The 17,904-nt window shown below is 46.0% G+C and overlaps 3 protein-coding genes across 3 annotated transcripts; all 3 read right to left on the reverse strand.

Annotated features, from left to right (window-relative positions):
• Positions 1 to 3,350: 3,350 nt before the first annotated feature.
• LOC129773753 (uncharacterized) lies at positions 3,351 to 5,996 on the reverse strand. Its single transcript, XM_055777399.1, has one exon. The coding sequence runs from the start codon at positions 5,994 to 5,996 to the stop codon at positions 3,351 to 3,353; it is 2,646 nt and encodes an 881-aa protein (XP_055633374.1).
• A 1,078-nt stretch (positions 5,997 to 7,074) lies between these two features.
• Positions 7,075 to 9,720, reverse strand: LOC129773754 (uncharacterized). Its single transcript, XM_055777400.1, has one exon. It carries the CDS (start codon positions 9,718 to 9,720, stop codon positions 7,075 to 7,077), a length of 2,646 nt encoding a protein of 881 aa, XP_055633375.1.
• A 1,078-nt stretch (positions 9,721 to 10,798) lies between these two features.
• On the reverse strand, positions 10,799 to 13,444 carry LOC129773755 (uncharacterized). Its single transcript, XM_055777401.1, has one exon. It carries the CDS (start codon positions 13,442 to 13,444, stop codon positions 10,799 to 10,801), a length of 2,646 nt encoding a protein of 881 aa, XP_055633376.1.
• Between the last annotated feature and the right edge of the window lie 4,460 nt (positions 13,445 to 17,904).

Below are 17,904 nucleotides of genomic sequence, written 5' to 3' on the forward strand. Positions count from 1 at the left end.
TTGAATGTTCAGTGGCCTGCACAACCTTCGTCATGTGTATCTGTGAAGAGTATGTGTATGTATTGCCGCGACTAAGTAAAAGTTTATCGATCGGATAGGAGGGATATGATACAGGGATACAACGGAGGAAACATCATTAAACGTTGACATCGGCGTTTCTGAGGAACAGGTATAGATGAAGCAGAGGATCAGGATCGCGGCTACCTAAGATATCCCTGACGGGGATAACCGATTGTCTGCCTAGTGCCCTCAATGCTCTGGAGAGCTGAGAGCGGGCAGCATGGAACCGGATACACGACCAGACAACATGCTCGATGTCGTGGTAGCCATCGCCACAATCACAAAGATTGTTTGCTGCGGGCCCAATGCGATAAAGATTAGGTTGTAGTGATTGGACATAAGCCGAGATATCACGCGAATGAAATCACGACCTACATTCAACCCCTTGAACCATGCACTCGTCGAGATGTTAGGGATAATCGTGTGTAACCAACGACCGAACTCATCTTCACTTCACATGCGCTACCAACTTGCGAGTGTGTGCTGACGAGGAATGTGAAAAAAATCATTATTATTGCCTTTCAAAAAGTGTGCCTTCTGAAGCGCCCACCTTAGCTAGCGAGTCCGCTTTCTCATTCCCCGGAATCGAGCAATGAGAGGGAACCCATGCTAAGGTAATCTTGAATAATTATTCGACCAAAACACTCAATAGATGTCTTATTCTTGTTAGGAAATAAGATGAGTGTTTATCAGCTTTCATTGAGCGGATTGCCTCTATTGAGCTGAGACTGTCTGAAAAAATAAAATAATGGTCGATGGGCAATGTTTCAATGATCCCTAGTGCGTAGTATATCGCACCCAGTTCTGCGACATACACGGAACAAGGATCATTGAGTTTGAAAGAGGCACTGGAATTTTCATTGAAGATGCCGAAGCCAGTGGACCCGTTTATGAATGAACCATCAGTAAAGAACATTTTATCAGATCTATCTCATCAGATCTGTCTCATGGGCAGATCAAAAATGACAGAATAATTGCAAAAGAATGGGAAGCAAACTTGGTTGGAGATGCCTGGTGAAGGGTGCACGTCGTGGGTAAGTTACTCATGGTATAAAGACATAAAACTTGACTGAGGAGTCAGTTGGAGTAGATTTTCGAAGTTATCGATCACCATAGATTCATGATCTTGGATTCATGATCTTGCAACGGATGAGAAATCTGTAGGATAATTCTGTGAACCGAAGAGTAAGTGGGTTTACTCCTGCCAAGACTTCGAGACTCATCGTATGTGTCTCAGACGTTTTGTTATTATTGATTTATTGGGGACAATGTTTGTTCACCTAATTAACGATTTATAACGATATTAAGAAAAGTTTTAAATCTATATATATATATATATATATATATATATATATATATATATATATATATATATATATATATATATATATATATATATATATATATATATATATATATATATAAGTTATAAGCGAAACCAGGCTTAACCTTCAAAACCATCAACACAGAGCACGTGTTGTCGAGCGGGTAGTCATTGAACGAGGGTAATGATTTTAAGCAGGGTAGTTGAAAGTGTAGTCAACGGGTAGATTAGTCAAGTTCTCGCTGGATATAAAATATGGAGCAATGTCAAAATAAAGTAGTTCTAGCCTAGAGCTCAACCATCCAACATGTTCTCATTCAACCATCTTTCAGAACCTTAGGTGATTATAACTTATATATATATATATATATATATATATATATATATATATAAGTTAAGGACTTCAGGTTCAATGAAACAATGATAGAGTTTGAGCTCTAGAAACTAGTTTATTCCACATTGTTTCCCATTTTTATACACGGCTAGAAACTTTACTTTATCTACCCCTTCCGGCATAGGCGGATTACCTGTATCTCCTTTATTTACCCTGTTTCCTAGCATTGTCCTTGTTCAATGCGTACCCACGTGGAAAGTATGCTCTATGTTGCTTCTATTGTTGTTTACCTGGCGGCGGGCTGAATGTAGGGATCTTAACTTATATATATATGTGTTGTTTGGAAGAGGCCCATTTGAAAATATGTAAAATCTAGCAATTACTGAACTGAATTTGATGGTTGCAGTTAAAAACATACATTGCTTATGCTATACTTGTTTAGCCGTGAAACAATTTTTGAAGATAAAGGCGGAGCAGAAGAATACCGATGCTTTCAATCAACAAGGTGAACAAACACATCAAACAAACTAGACGATTCGACTGATTCATTGACGAGCGCGGCCAAACGGTCGTCGAGCCAGACGAGCTACTCGTCTGTTTTTAGTCGAGCTTTGCAAAATTGAACAACCAGAACTGGTCGAGCTGGAAATTCCACATGGAAATGTTGTTGATGCGAGAAGAAATCTAGTATGTGATCGCAGATGCCGAACTGATGCTGGTGACGGTGCAGTGGAAGAAAGATGAGCAAAAGGTTCGATCGACTATCGGGCTGTGTATAGAGGACAGCCAGTTTAGCCTGGTGAAAAATAAAAAAATGAAATCTGTTGGGGCTGCAGTGGACTGTAATGCGCCGGTCGATAAGGGTGCTCGCGTTCCCAGCGGGAACCGAGCCGGGTGGGAGCAGGAACCGCTGTGTTCCTTCCCAGGAGGGCAGCTGGGCCAGACTCCTTGGGTTGGCTTCGCCTCATGAAGCCAACATCGCAGCTGGACTGGACTAGCATGGCTAGCAGCAACCGCTTGAACTCGATGAGCCTTGAGAAAGACTTTCTCTTGTAAACTCTATTTACTCTTTTTATTGCGGCAGAGATGGAGGACTGGATGTTCCGGCGGTCGGACGCAAACACCGGAGACTATGACTAATTACACTTTCATTTTTATTTACACTGTTTCTCTTTGTATTTCAAATTTATAATTCACTGTGATCTTCACACTCTGATGGTTTGGTAGCGACTGATGCGCTCCGCTGTGGGCGCATTACTTTTATGGAGTAGCACCGAAACGATCTTCTTCTTGCCGGCGGTGCAACTTCTTACTGCCGACGGTGCAGTTTCATTGCTGCTGCTGCAGCTGCTGATGTTGTTTTCTTCCTCTTTCTGCTGGTCTCCGATTTACACTGCACCACGGCTCACGCAAAACTGAATCCAGTGCCGCGACAAGCATTGCATTTTTATGCCGTCGAGCACAGCGTGCTTTAGCGATGGCTGGCTCATAGTTGCAATGTGGGAGGGGTAACTCGTGGTGTGTGGTGTGGTGTGCAAATTCTGCATGCCGCGAGATGCTGTCACTTCAGTTCGGTCGGTGTGGAACTGAACATTCTCCCCCAGGCAAAAAGTGGAAGATTCGGAAGTAAGGTTATTGGCTATAGGCAAAGGTGCAAGTTTGTGTGTTGGTCATCTTTGGATATCCACTATTCTTAACTTCGATATGGTATAACTGGGTGGATAACTCAAATAATGGTAATGACGTTGAATAGTACACTTCTTCAAAATTATTTTCACACTCTTTACTCCAGCTCATACACTCTTTGGGAGGAATCGTTTTAAGTGGATGTTTCATTTCGAATGGTAGCTGAGAATTGCTGATTCGATTACCTACTTGTAGCAGATCCTTGTCTAGAAACGGTCTCGAATTGTTTAGACGGTGGTTGGACTCTTCTGACACGATACACTCGATCTCCTTCGCAAATTCTTGGTGTTGAACAGTTTGGTGGGGAAGGAACTTTAACAAATCAGGAGGATCATTGCGCTCATCAATTTCACGACGATGTCCGAGTTCCTCGCACTCGTTTTCACGTAACTCTCTGGCAGATTGTTCTCGTGATACGGCATCCGCAGGGTTCTGGTCTGTTCGAAAATCTGCCAGCTGAGAAGCGTTGTCTCTTAATGGAAGATGAACGATGAAACGACCACTGTCATCTCGACGATAGGTTGCAGCAAACTGTGCTTCACATTGCTCCTCTTCGGACGATGGAATATTTTCTGGTGACACACTTTCCACTTCCCAAAATTTCTGAATAAGCTTCTCGACTGGATCAACACTAACAGCACAAGAACGTATCGCTAAATTGGAAGAGGAACTTTCAAGCAGCTTGCCTCCAACCAGCCATCCCAGTTGGGAGTCATAAAGGCTAGGGAGATCGTCCTTCAGTTTCAAACACCCTTGTTTCATGATATCGTAAAACCAATCCATTCCAATAAGCAAATCAACTTGGCTGGGCTCATGGAAGGATGGATCAGCCAGTTGCAGACCTGGAGGAAGTTCCCAATTTTGCAGATTTATTTTCACCGACGGAATGTGACCAGTAATTTTCGGGGAGACCAAACAATTAATGATGAAGGAATAATCACTGCATTTAGAGTGGACGTGTACGGAACATTTTTGCTTAATCGTTGACCTTACACTGCCTATGCCTGTTATCGGGACACTTACTTCTTCCACATCGATGCCAAGTGAGGTGACGAATGATTGGGTTATGAAACTCACCTGGGAACCGCAGTCTAGCAGGGCTTTGCACACACGAGGACGTTGCTGATGATCATAAACATCAACGAGGGCAGTGAGCAACACCACCTGACTTGCTGAATTCTTCGGGTTGTTGGAGTGTGCTGCTGTTACCGATAGCTGGTGATCGGCATTCACGATAGATTCTGCAACCTTGCTTGGGCCCGGAACCGCAGGATTCGGCATCGCTGGGGGGCACTTCACTTCAATGTCTTCATCCGAAGGGCACGGTGAGCTGGCACGGCTCTCCAAATGAAGTAATGTATGGTGTCTCTTGTTGCACTTGAAACACGATTTATTTGAACGGCAGTTCTTTACGCTGTGTCCACGCCTTAAGCAGTTAAAGCAGACATTTTTCTCCCTGACTTTGGACAGCCGGTCACTCACAGTGAGGCTGTTGAACCACGAACACTTGAACGTTGGATGGGCTTCTTTACACATTTCACATCGCTGATCCGACGTTGTTGCTGTGTTGACTCTTGAAATGCTTTGTTTTCCTGTGGGTTGCTTCGCTATCGGTCGATGGAATCCAGATTCTTCACAAGAACCATGGCATCTCTCCAGAACTGAGACGTGGTCCTTCAAAAATTGGATGGTGTTCTCGTAGGTAGGTAGTTCTCCACGCTTGATGGTGGACTCCCACTGCTTCTTTGTTGTAGCATCCAATGCACGGGCGATCAGATGAATGACGATCAGTTCCGATACTCCGGTGAACTGTTGGTTGAGGAACTTCAAATTCTGCACGTGACAACTGATGGACTCAACCAGCGATCGTAGCTCAACATAATCCTCTTTCTCCAATTTCTTCGTTCCGAGTAAACCAGCGATATGAATGTCAATCATTCGCCGCTTGTCCTCAAATCGTTCTTCCAATAGCTGCCAGGCGTGCTCGTAGTTTCCATCGCTGATTGTTTTTACGTCGATCAATCCTGCTGCGTCACCAACGAGAGCTTTCTCAAGATGATACAGCTTTATTCGCGGTACTTCGTTGGTGCGATCCACAGCGTCTCGAAACATGATCTTGAATTTTTCCCAGTTCTCGTACCTTCCGTCAAACGTGGGAATGGCACGAGGAAGGGACTGCTGGATCACGACGGGTTGTTGATTTACAGCTAATGGCATCGCTTGTTGAAGGTGATTCGGTGGAGGTGCGGTCAAATTCTCAAGCCAGGTTTCGAGAATGGTTGACACCTCTTCGTGTAGCGTTTCGAAATGCAGGAATTTTACATCTTGATCCTCTCGCTGGTTGGGTGGAATACTTGCCATAACTTGTTGGTGATATTGGTGGTACTCGGTGTAAGCAGTTTCCACCTTCCTGATGTAGACTTTCACTTGAGCAGAAGTAAGCTCAGTCTGGTCCACTTGGCTCAAAATGTTCTTGATACGCGTGACGTTGCCTTGTGCTGTGCCACGCATATGGATCAACATGCTCAGTGTTGCTTCTGCATCTTCTGCGTCCTTTGCGGACGGCTTAACTGGCGTTCTTTTCGTTGTCATTTTGCTCACTTATTGTCTCTTGGAAATAACTTCACTCACTTTTGTTCAGTTTGTATTTTTCACTCGCTTTTAAGCCTTTGTTTTTGCTCACTTTTTTCGAATTTTCTCCGTGTTTGCTTCCGATCCCTCACATCCACTCCACACTGCGCAGCAACGATGTTCATTCGTCGGATGACGAACCAAAACGATGGTGGATTTTTCCACCAGAACGATGACACATCCGGACACTCGACACACTTGAGAATCCGGTTCGAAGGACCAATTAATATGTTGGGGCTGCAGTGGACTGTAATGCGCCGGTCGATAAGGGTGCTCGCGTTCCCAGCGGGAACCGAGCCGGGTGGGAGCAGGAACCGCTGTGTTCCTTCCCAGGAGGGCAGCTGGGCCAGACTCCTTGGGTTGGCTTCGCCTCATGAAGCCAACATCGCAGCTGGACTGGACTAGCATGGCTAGCAGCAACCGCTTGAACTCGATGAGCCTTGAGAAAGACTTTCTCTTGTAAACTCTATTTACTCTTTTTATTGCGGCAGAGATGGAGGACTGGATGTTCCGGCGGTCGGACGCAAACACCGGAGACTATGACTAATTACACTTTCATTTTTATTTACACTGTTTCTCTTTGTATTTCAAATTTATAATTCACTGTGATCTTCACACTCTGATGGTTTGGTAGCGACTGATGCGCTCCGCTGTGGGCGCATTACTTTTATGGAGTAGCACCGAAACGATCTTCTTCTTGCCGGCGGTGCAACTTCTTACTGCCGACGGTGCAGTTTCATTGCTGCTGCTGCAGCTGCTGATGTTGTTTTCTTCCTCTTTCTGCTGGTCTCCGATTTACACTGCACCACGGCTCACGCAAAACTGAATCCAGTGCCGCGACAAGCATTGCATTTTTATGCCGTCGAGCACAGCGTGCTTTAGCGATGGCTGGCTCATAGTTGCAATGTGGGAGGGGTAACTCGTGGTGTGTGGTGTGGTGTGCAAATTCTGCATGCCGCGAGATGCTGTCACTTCAGTTCGGTCGGTGTGGAACTGAACATTCTCCCCCAGGCAAAAAGTGGAAGATTCGGAAGTAAGGTTATTGGCTATAGGCAAAGGTGCAAGTTTGTGTGTTGGTCATCTTTGGATATCCACTATTCTTAACTTCGATATGGTATAACTGGGTGGATAACTCAAATAATGGTAATGACGTTGAATAGTACACTTCTTCAAAATTATTTTCACACTCTTTACTCCAGCTCATACACTCTTTGGGAGGAATCGTTTTAAGTGGATGTTTCATTTCGAATGGTAGCTGAGAATTGCTGATTCGATTACCTACTTGTAGCAGATCCTTGTCTAGAAACGGTCTCGAATTGTTTAGACGGTGGTTGGACTCTTCTGACACGATACACTCGATCTCCTTCGCAAATTCTTGGTGTTGAACAGTTTGGTGGGGAAGGAACTTTAACAAATCAGGAGGATCATTGCGCTCATCAATTTCACGACGATGTCCGAGTTCCTCGCACTCGTTTTCACGTAACTCTCTGGCAGATTGTTCTCGTGATACGGCATCCGCAGGGTTCTGGTCTGTTCGAAAATCTGCCAGCTGAGAAGCGTTGTCTCTTAATGGAAGATGAACGATGAAACGACCACTGTCATCTCGACGATAGGTTGCAGCAAACTGTGCTTCACATTGTTCCTCTTCGGACGATGGAATATTTTCTGGTGACACACTTTCCACTTCCCAAAATTTCTGAATAAGCTTCTCGACTGGATCAACACTAACAGCACAAGAACGTATCGCTAAATTGGAAGAGGAACTTTCAAGCAGCTTGCCTCCAACCAGCCATCCCAGTTGGGAGTCATAAAGGCTAGGGAGATCGTCCTTCAGTTTCAAACACCCTTGTTTCATGATATCGTAAAACCAATCCATTCCAATAAGCAAATCAACTTGGCTGGGCTCATGGAAGGATGGATCAGCCAGTTGCAGACCTGGAGGAAGTTCCCAATTTTGCAGATTTATTTTCACCGACGGAATGTGACCAGTAATTTTCGGGGAGACCAAACAATTAATGATGAAGGAATAATCACTGCATTTAGAGTGGACGTGTACGGAACATTTTTGCTTAATCGTTGACCTTACACTGCCTATGCCTGTTATCGGGACACTTACTTCTTCCACATCGATGCCAAGTGAGGTGACGAATGATTGGGTTATGAAACTCACCTGGGAACCGCAGTCTAGCAGGGCTTTGCACACACGAGGACGTTGCTGATGATCATAAACATCAACGAGGGCAGTGAGCAACACCACCTGACTTGCTGAATTCTTCGGGTTGTTGGAGTGTGCTGCTGTTACCGATAGCTGGTGATCGGCATTCACGATAGATTCTGCAACCTTGCTTGGGCCCGGAACCGCAGGATTCGGCATCGCTGGGGGGCACTTCACTTCAATGTCTTCATCCGAAGGGCACGGTGAGCTGGCACGGCTCTCCAAATGAAGTAATGTATGGTGTCTCTTGTTGCACTTGAAACACGATTTATTTGAACGGCAGTTCTTTACGCTGTGTCCACGCCTTAAGCAGTTAAAGCAGACATTTTTCTCCCTGACTTTGGACAGCCGGTCACTCACAGTGAGGCTGTTGAACCACGAACACTTGAACGTTGGATGGGCTTCTTTACACATTTCACATCGCTGATCCGACGTTGTTGCTGTGTTGACTCTTGGAATGCTTTGTTTTCCTGTGGGTTGCTTCGCTATCGGTCGATGGAATCCAGATTCTTCACAAGAACCATGGCATCTCTCCAGAACTGAGACGTGGTCCTTCAAAAATTGGATGGTGTTCTCGTAGGTAGGTAGTTCTCCACGCTTGATGGTGGACTCCCACTGCTTCTTTGTTGTAGCATCCAATGCACGGGCGATCAGATGAATGACGATCAGTTCCGATACTCCGGTGAACTGTTGGTTGAGGAACTTCAAATTCTGCACGTGACAACTGATGGACTCAACCAGCGATCGTAGCTCAACATAATCCTCTTTCTCCAATTTCTTCGTTCCGAGTAAACCAGCGATATGAATGTCAATCATTCGCCGCTTGTCCTCAAATCGTTCTTCCAATAGCTGCCAGGCGTGCTCGTAGTTTCCATCGCTGATTGTTTTTACGTCGATCAATCCTGCTGCGTCACCAACGAGAGCTTTCTCAAGATGATACAGCTTTATTCGCGGTACTTCGTTGGTGCGATCCACAGCGTCTCGAAACATGATCTTGAATTTTTCCCAGTTCTCGTACCTTCCGTCAAACGTGGGAATGGCACGAGGAAGGGACTGCTGGATCACGACGGGTTGTTGATTTACAGCTAATGGCATCGCTTGTTGAAGGTGATTCGGTGGAGGTGCGGTCAAATTCTCAAGCCAGGTTTCGAGAATGGTTGACACTTCTTCGTGTAGCGTTTCGAAATGCAGGAATTTTACATCTTGATCCTCTCGCTGGTTGGGTGGAATACTTGCCATAACTTGTTGGTGATATTGGTGGTACTCGGTGTAAGCAGTTTCCACCTTCCTGATGTAGACTTTCACTTGAGCAGAAGTAAGCTCAGTCTGGTCCACTTGGCTCAAAATGTTCTTGATACGCGTGACGTTGCCTTGTGCTGTGCCACGCATATGGATCAACATGCTCAGTGTTGCTTCTGCATCTTCTGCGTCCTTTGCGGACGGCTTAACTGGCGTTCTTTTCGTTGTCATTTTGCTCACTTATTGTCTCTTGGAAATAACTTCACTCACTTTTGTTCAGTTTGTATTTTTCACTCGCTTTTAAGCCTTTGTTTTTGCTCACTTTTTTCGAATTTTCTCCGTGTTTGCTTCCGATCCCTCACATCCACTCCACACTGCGCAGCAACGATGTTCATTCGTCGGATGACGAACCAAAACGATGGTGGATTTTTCCACCAGAACGATGACACATCCGGACACTCGACACACTTGAGAATCCGGTTCGAAGGACCAATTAATATGTTGGGGCTGCAGTGGACTGTAATGCGCCGGTCGATAAGGGTGCTCGCGTTCCCAGCGGGAACCGAGCCGGGTGGGAGCAGGAACCGCTGTGTTCCTTCCCAGGAGGGCAGCTGGGCCAGACTCCTTGGGTTGGCTTCGCCTCATGAAGCCAACATCGCAGCTGGACTGGACTAGCATGGCTAGCAGCAACCGCTTGAACTCGATGAGCCTTGAGAAAGACTTTCTCTTGTAAACTCTATTTACTCTTTTTATTGCGGCAGAGATGGAGGACTGGATGTTCCGGCGGTCGGACGCAAACACCGGAGACTATGACTAATTACACTTTCATTTTTATTTACACTGTTTCTCTTTGTATTTCAAATTTATAATTCACTGTGATCTTCACACTCTGATGGTTTGGTAGCGACTGATGCGCTCCGCTGTGGGCGCATTACTTTTATGGAGTAGCACCGAAACGATCTTCTTCTTGCCGGCGGTGCAACTTCTTACTGCCGACGGTGCAGTTTCATTGCTGCTGCTGCAGCTGCTGATGTTGTTTTCTTCCTCTTTCTGCTGGTCTCCGATTTACACTGCACCACGGCTCACGCAAAACTGAATCCAGTGCCGCGACAAGCATTGCATTTTTATGCCGTCGAGCACAGCGTGCTTTAGCGATGGCTGGCTCATAGTTGCAATGTGGGAGGGGTAACTCGTGGTGTGTGGTGTGGTGTGCAAATTCTGCATGCCGCGAGATGCTGTCACTTCAGTTCGGTCGGTGTGGAACTGAACATTCTCCCCCAGGCAAAAAGTGGAAGATTCGGAAGTAAGGTTATTGGCTATAGGCAAAGGTGCAAGTTTGTGTGTTGGTCATCTTTGGATATCCACTATTCTTAACTTCGATATGGTATAACTGGGTGGATAACTCAAATAATGGTAATGACGTTGAATAGTACACTTCTTCAAAATTATTTTCACACTCTTTACTCCAGCTCATACACTCTTTGGGAGGAATCGTTTTAAGTGGATGTTTCATTTCGAATGGTAGCTGAGAATTGCTGATTCGATTACCTACTTGTAGCAGATCCTTGTCTAGAAACGGTCTCGAATTGTTTAGACGGTGGTTGGACTCTTCTGACACGATACACTCGATCTCCTTCGCAAATTCTTGGTGTTGAACAGTTTGGTGGGGAAGGAACTTTAACAAATCAGGAGGATCATTGCGCTCATCAATTTCACGACGATGTCCGAGTTCCTCGCACTCGTTTTCACGTAACTCTCTGGCAGATTGTTCTCGTGATACGGCATCCGCAGGGTTCTGGTCTGTTCGAAAATCTGCCAGCTGAGAAGCGTTGTCTCTTAATGGAAGATGAACGATGAAACGACCACTGTCATCTCGACGATAGGTTGCAGCAAACTGTGCTTCACATTGTTCCTCTTCGGACGATGGAATATTTTCTGGTGACACACTTTCCACTTCCCAAAATTTCTGAATAAGCTTCTCGACTGGATCAACACTAACAGCACAAGAACGTATCGCTAAATTGGAAGAGGAACTTTCAAGCAGCTTGCCTCCAACCAGCCATCCCAGTTGGGAGTCATAAAGGCTAGGGAGATCGTCCTTCAGTTTCAAACACCCTTGTTTCATGATATCGTAAAACCAATCCATTCCAATAAGCAAATCAACTTGGCTGGGCTCATGGAAGGATGGATCAGCCAGTTGCAGACCTGGAGGAAGTTCCCAATTTTGCAGATTTATTTTCACCGACGGAATGTGACCAGTAATTTTCGGGGAGACCAAACAATTAATGATGAAGGAATAATCACTGCATTTAGAGTGGACGTGTACGGAACATTTTTGCTTAATCGTTGACCTTACACTGCCTATGCCTGTTATCGGGACACTTACTTCTTCCACATCGATGCCAAGTGAGGTGACGAATGATTGGGTTATGAAACTCACCTGGGAACCGCAGTCTAGCAGGGCTTTGCACACACGAGGACGTTGCTGATGATCATAAACATCAACGAGGGCAGTGAGCAACACCACCTGACTTGCTGAATTCTTCGGGTTGTTGGAGTGTGCTGCTGTTACCGATAGCTGGTGATCGGCATTCACGATAGATTCTGCAACCTTGCTTGGGCCCGGAACCGCAGGATTCGGCATCGCTGGGGGGCACTTCACTTCAATGTCTTCATCCGAAGGGCACGGTGAGCTGGCACGGCTCTCCAAATGAAGTAATGTATGGTGTCTCTTGTTGCACTTGAAACACGATTTATTTGAACGGCAGTTCTTTACGCTGTGTCCACGCCTTAAGCAGTTAAAGCAGACATTTTTCTCCCTGACTTTGGACAGCCGGTCACTCACAGTGAGGCTGTTGAACCACGAACACTTGAACGTTGGATGGGCTTCTTTACACATTTCACATCGCTGATCCGACGTTGTTGCTGTGTTGACTCTTGGAATGCTTTGTTTTCCTGTGGGTTGCTTCGCTATCGGTCGATGGAATCCAGATTCTTCACAAGAACCATGGCATCTCTCCAGAACTGAGACGTGGTCCTTCAAAAATTGGATGGTGTTCTCGTAGGTAGGTAGTTCTCCACGCTTGATGGTGGACTCCCACTGCTTCTTTGTTGTAGCATCCAATGCACGGGCGATCAGATGAATGACGATCAGTTCCGATACTCCGGTGAACTGTTGGTTGAGGAACTTCAAATTCTGCACGTGACAACTGATGGACTCAACCAGCGATCGTAGCTCAACATAATCCTCTTTCTCCAATTTCTTCGTTCCGAGTAAACCAGCGATATGAATGTCAATCATTCGCCGCTTGTCCTCAAATCGTTCTTCCAATAGCTGCCAGGCGTGCTCGTAGTTTCCATCGCTGATTGTTTTTACGTCGATCAATCCTGCTGCGTCACCAACGAGAGCTTTCTCAAGATGATACAGCTTTATTCGCGGTACTTCGTTGGTGCGATCCACAGCGTCTCGAAACATGATCTTGAATTTTTCCCAGTTCTCGTACCTTCCGTCAAACGTGGGAATGGCACGAGGAAGGGACTGCTGGATCACGACGGGTTGTTGATTTACAGCTAATGGCATCGCTTGTTGAAGGTGATTCGGTGGAGGTGCGGTCAAATTCTCAAGCCAGGTTTCGAGAATGGTTGACACCTCTTCGTGTAGCGTTTCGAAATGCAGGAATTTTACATCTTGATCCTCTCGCTGGTTGGGTGGAATACTTGCCATAACTTGTTGGTGATATTGGTGGTACTCGGTGTAAGCAGTTTCCACCTTCCTGATGTAGACTTTCACTTGAGCAGAAGTAAGCTCAGTCTGGTCCACTTGGCTCAAAATGTTCTTGATACGCGTGACGTTGCCTTGTACTGTGCCACGCATATGGATCAACATGCTCAGTGTTGCTTCTGCATCTTCTGCGTCCTTTGCGGACGGCTTAACTGGCGTTCTTTTCGTTGTCATTTTGCTCACTTATTGTCTCTTGGAAATAACTTCACTCACTTTTGTTCAGTTTGTATTTTTCACTCGCTTTTAAGCCTTTGTTTTTGCTCACTTTTTTCGAATTTTCTCCGTGTTTGCTTCCGATCCCTCACATCCACTCCACACTGCGCAGCAACGATGTTCATTCGTCGGATGACGAACCAAAACGATGGTGGATTTTTCCACCAGAACGATGACACATCCGGACACTCGACACACTTGAGAATCCGGTTCGAAGGACCAATTAATATGTTGGGGCTGCAGTGGACTGTAATGCGCCGGTCGATAAGGGTGCTCGCGTTCCCAGCGGGAACCGAGCCGGGTGGGAGCAGGAACCGCTGTGTTCCTTCCCAGGAGGGCAGCTGGGCCAGACTCCTTGGGTTGGCTTCGCCTCATGAAGCCAACATCGCAGCTGGACTGGACTAGCATGGCTAGCAGCAACCGCTTGAACTCGATGAGCCTTGAGAAAGACTTTCTCTTGTAAACTCTATTTACTCTTTTTATTGCGGCAGAGATGGAGGACTGGATGTTCCGGCGGTCGGACGCAAACACCGGAGACTATGACTAATTACACTTTCATTTTTATTTACACTGTTTCTCTTTGTATTTCAAATTTATAATTCACTGTGATCTTCACACTCTGATGGTTTGGTAGCGACTGATGCGCTCCGCTGTGGGCGCATTACTTTTATGGAGTAGCACCGAAACGATCTTCTTCTTGCCGGCGGTGCAACTTCTTACTGCCGACGGTGCAGTTTCATTGCTGCTGCTGCAGCTGCTGATGTTGTTTTCTTCCTCTTTCTGCTGGTCTCCGATTTACACTGCACCACGGCTCACGCAAAACTGAATCCAGTGCCGCGACAAGCATTGCATTTTTATGCCGTCGAGCACAGCGTGCTTTAGCGATGGCTGGCTCATAGTTGCAATGTGGGAGGGGTAACTCGTGGTGTGTGGTGTGGTGTGCAAATTCTGCATGCCGCGAGATGCTGTCACTTCAGTTCGGTCGGTGTGGAACTGAACAAAATCATCGCTCAAAATTGCGATGATCCTCAGAAGTTTACCCGACGCTTATAGTGGTCTGATGACGGCTCCGGAAGGCCGGCCGGATGCCGATTGAACCATGCAGTTGGTGAAGTCGAAGTTGCTCGACGAGTATGAGCGAAGAAAGGAAAAGCGTGGTTCGAGAGGTGACGTCAACGCGACGAAAAGTACAACGAAGCAAGGGAAACAGAGTAGTGTCGTAAAAGATCGCAAGAGCTTCCATTGTGGTAAACCGGGTCATTTTCTGCGAGATTGTCGGTTGCTAGCAAAGCAGAACAAAGATAGCGGAGAACGGAAGGGTTCCGATTTGGTAACAAATGCGAAGCAAATCAAAAATAACTACAGTGGTTTGTGTTTCATGGTGCTAAATGAACCAAGTAGCGCATGGTTTATTGATAGTGGAGCAAGCTGTCACATGACTTGCGATGAAAATTTTTTCCCGAAGCTCACGAAAGTCGGTCGTAGTGTTTTTTTTTGGCCGATGGCAATGTGGCGAAAACTGCCGGATATGGTGAAGGTACAGTGCTCGGAATTAACGGAGATGGTGAAGTGATCGACGTGAAACTTGTTGTCGTCCTGTATGTGCCGTCGTTGACAAGCGGTCTTATAAATTAACTGCAAAAGGTTTTACTGCCGTTTTCAAGGAGGATGGGTGCGAAATCCGTGGCGCTGCTGGTTCGTTGGCGGTCGTAGGTGAACGATCCGGGTGCCTGTACAAACTGAAGTTGGCGGAGTTGTCATGAAAAGCTGTGAGTAAAACACATAACCGTAACTGTCAATGGCACCGACGTTTCGGGCTTAGGGATCCTGCAGTAATTGAAAGAATTCGTGACGAGAAACTCGGTATAGGTATGAATGTTGTCGATTGTGGTATCTGAGAATGTTGTGAGCCGTGTCTGGAAGGGAAACTCGCTCGGAATCCGATATCAAAGGCAACAGAGAAGAAGTCAAAGCAGGGACTTATGTGGACCAATGCGGATGACGACGCCGAATCGCTTACCAAAGCGATTTCTGATGATGATGATCGACGTCTTCAGTCATTTATTTGCTCGCGAAGAAGACAAATGCTATGAAGAAGATAAAGGAGTATGTTCGGTACGTAGAAAATCTGTTCAATAGAAAGCCACGTATTATTCGCTCGGACGGTGGAGGTGAGTATGCCAACAAAGAGTTGTGCGATTTCTTCTCGCAGGAGGGAATTCAGGTACAATTCAGGTACACACCACAGCAAAACGGTGTAGTCGAGCGGAAGAATCGGTCGCTACAGGAGATGGCGACGACGATGCTTTTGATACAGACCTGGACAAGCGATATTGGGGTGAGGCTGTAGTAACGGCTGCTTATTTGCAGAACCGTCTTCCGTCACGATCGATTGACAAAACTTCGTATGAAAAGTGGTATGGGAGGCAACCAGTACTTAGTCATTTGAAAGTCTGTTCTGCTTATGTTCATATCCCCGACGTTAAACGAGGAAAGTTTGACAGTAAGGCGAGCAAGTTGCGGTTCATCGGTTACTCTGACGTGCATAAGGGTTACCGTTTTGTTGATACGTTGACTTACAAGATCACAATACGCTGCGATGCAAAGTTTTTGGAGATGGGCGACGAATCATCTAGCAGATCGGATTCACAAGCGACATCTAATGAAGAAGTGGCCTCTTCCAGAGGTTATTGCGAGAATGCAAGCAGCAGAAGGAGAATTTTCCGAAACAGGTGAAGGGGAAGAATCGTTCGATGAAGAGAGGAAGACGAAGAAGATTGAGTGAGTGTAGAATCTGAAAGTGTTAATCGTCAAGGCCGTCGTACCCGAGCAGTACTACCGAATCGTTTGTCGGATTATGTGGTAGGGGTTGCAACGCAGGGAACCGAGGATCCGTTTCAGCAAGCAGTGTCCAATTCAGCTCGAGTTTCGTGGAAGGCCGCGGTGGATAGCGAAATTCAATCGCAGAACGGAACGGAACGTGACGCTTGACGTTCCAAAAGGCAAAAAGGATTCGTAAGGCACCACCAGTTTGCAGAACAGTTGAGATTGGTGAAATCGACCGAAAGTAATGGAGAGGATTAAACATTGAGGAGGAGTGATGGGATATTAAATGTATTACCCCTCACCAAGTTTATCAAATGGCAAATGGCCCTTCAGGCAACACTGTATCTGTCAGTGTATATGTAAATATGAAATTCAAATAGCAACCATTTTTGTATCGACCCACATTAAAAGTATAATCTGTTCTTCCGTGAAGCACCGCGTGTCTTTATTCATCCTTCCAAAGCAAATGCGTGTTAATCCACTTGCGCTCTGTGAAAACTCTGTCCGCCCACATAATTTACCTCTCAAGCAAAAATATCGCCACCATACGTCGACACTGTACATATTAGGCTGTCAAAAAAGTCCTGCGGTATTTCCGTGAGGTGTCGTTGTAAGCGCGTAGTTCTAGTTGTATTCATTGTATCGAGTCATACTATAGCTTGTTGGAAAGGTATTTTTGCGCGCTATAATATAGTCCTTGACAGTGTTTTGTTTGGTTAAGTCGTTCGTGAGTTATAGTGTCGCAAATATGGAGCAAAATAAAGAGAAAATCCGACATATTTTACAGTACTACTATGACAAAGGCAAAAATGCATCTCAAGCTGCCAATAAAATTTGTGCAGTTTATGGACCCGATACAGTTTCCATTTCCACCGCACAACGATGGTTTCAACGTTTTCGTTCTGGTGTAGAGGTCGTCGAAGATGCGCCACGCTCCGAAAGGCCTGTCGTCGAAAATTGCGACAAAATCGCTGAATTAGCCGAGAAAGACCGGCATAGTAGCAGCCGTAGCATCGGCCAAGAGCTGGGGATAAGTCATTAAACCGTTATTAACCATTTGAAGAAGCTTGGATTCACAAAGAAGCTCGATGTATGGGTGCCACACACGTTGACGCAAAAAACATCTTTAACCATATCGACGCATGTGAATCGCTGCTGAATCGCAACAAAATCGACCCGTTTCTGAAGCGGATGGTGACTGACGATGAAAAGTGGGTTACTTACGACAACGTGAAGCGCAAACGGTCGTGGTCGAAGCCCGCTGAAGCGGCTCAGACGGTGGCCAAGCCCTCATTAACGGCCAGGAAGGTTCTGCTGTGTGTTTGGTGGGATTGTCAAGGAATAATCTATTATGAGCTGCTTCCCTATGGCCAAACGCTCAATTCGGACCTATACTGCCAACAACTAGACCGCTTGAAGGTAGCACTCATGAAGAAGAGGCCATCTTTGATAAACAGAGGCCGCATTGTCTTCCATCAGGACAACGCCAGGCCACACACTTCTTTGGTGACGCGCCAGAAGCTCCGGGAGCTCGGATGGGAGGTTCTTTTGCATCCGCCGTATAGTCCGGACCTTGCACCAAGTGACTACCACCT

This window comes from Toxorhynchites rutilus, chromosome 3, assembly GCF_029784135.1.
Source record: "Toxorhynchites rutilus septentrionalis strain SRP chromosome 3, ASM2978413v1, whole genome shotgun sequence".
Classification (NCBI taxonomy): domain Eukaryota; kingdom Metazoa; phylum Arthropoda; class Insecta; order Diptera; family Culicidae; genus Toxorhynchites; species Toxorhynchites rutilus.

What these genes read in the sequence shown, in the direction of transcription:
- LOC129773755 (XM_055777401.1), bottom strand. Translation starts at nt 13,444, where the DNA reads ATGACAACGAAAAGAACGCCAGTTAAGCCGTCCGCAAAGGACGCAGAA.
- LOC129773754 (XM_055777400.1), bottom strand. Translation starts at nt 9,720, where the DNA reads ATGACAACGAAAAGAACGCCAGTTAAGCCGTCCGCAAAGGACGCAGAA.
- LOC129773753 (XM_055777399.1), bottom strand. Translation starts at nt 5,996, where the DNA reads ATGACAACGAAAAGAACGCCAGTTAAGCCGTCCGCAAAGGACGCAGAA.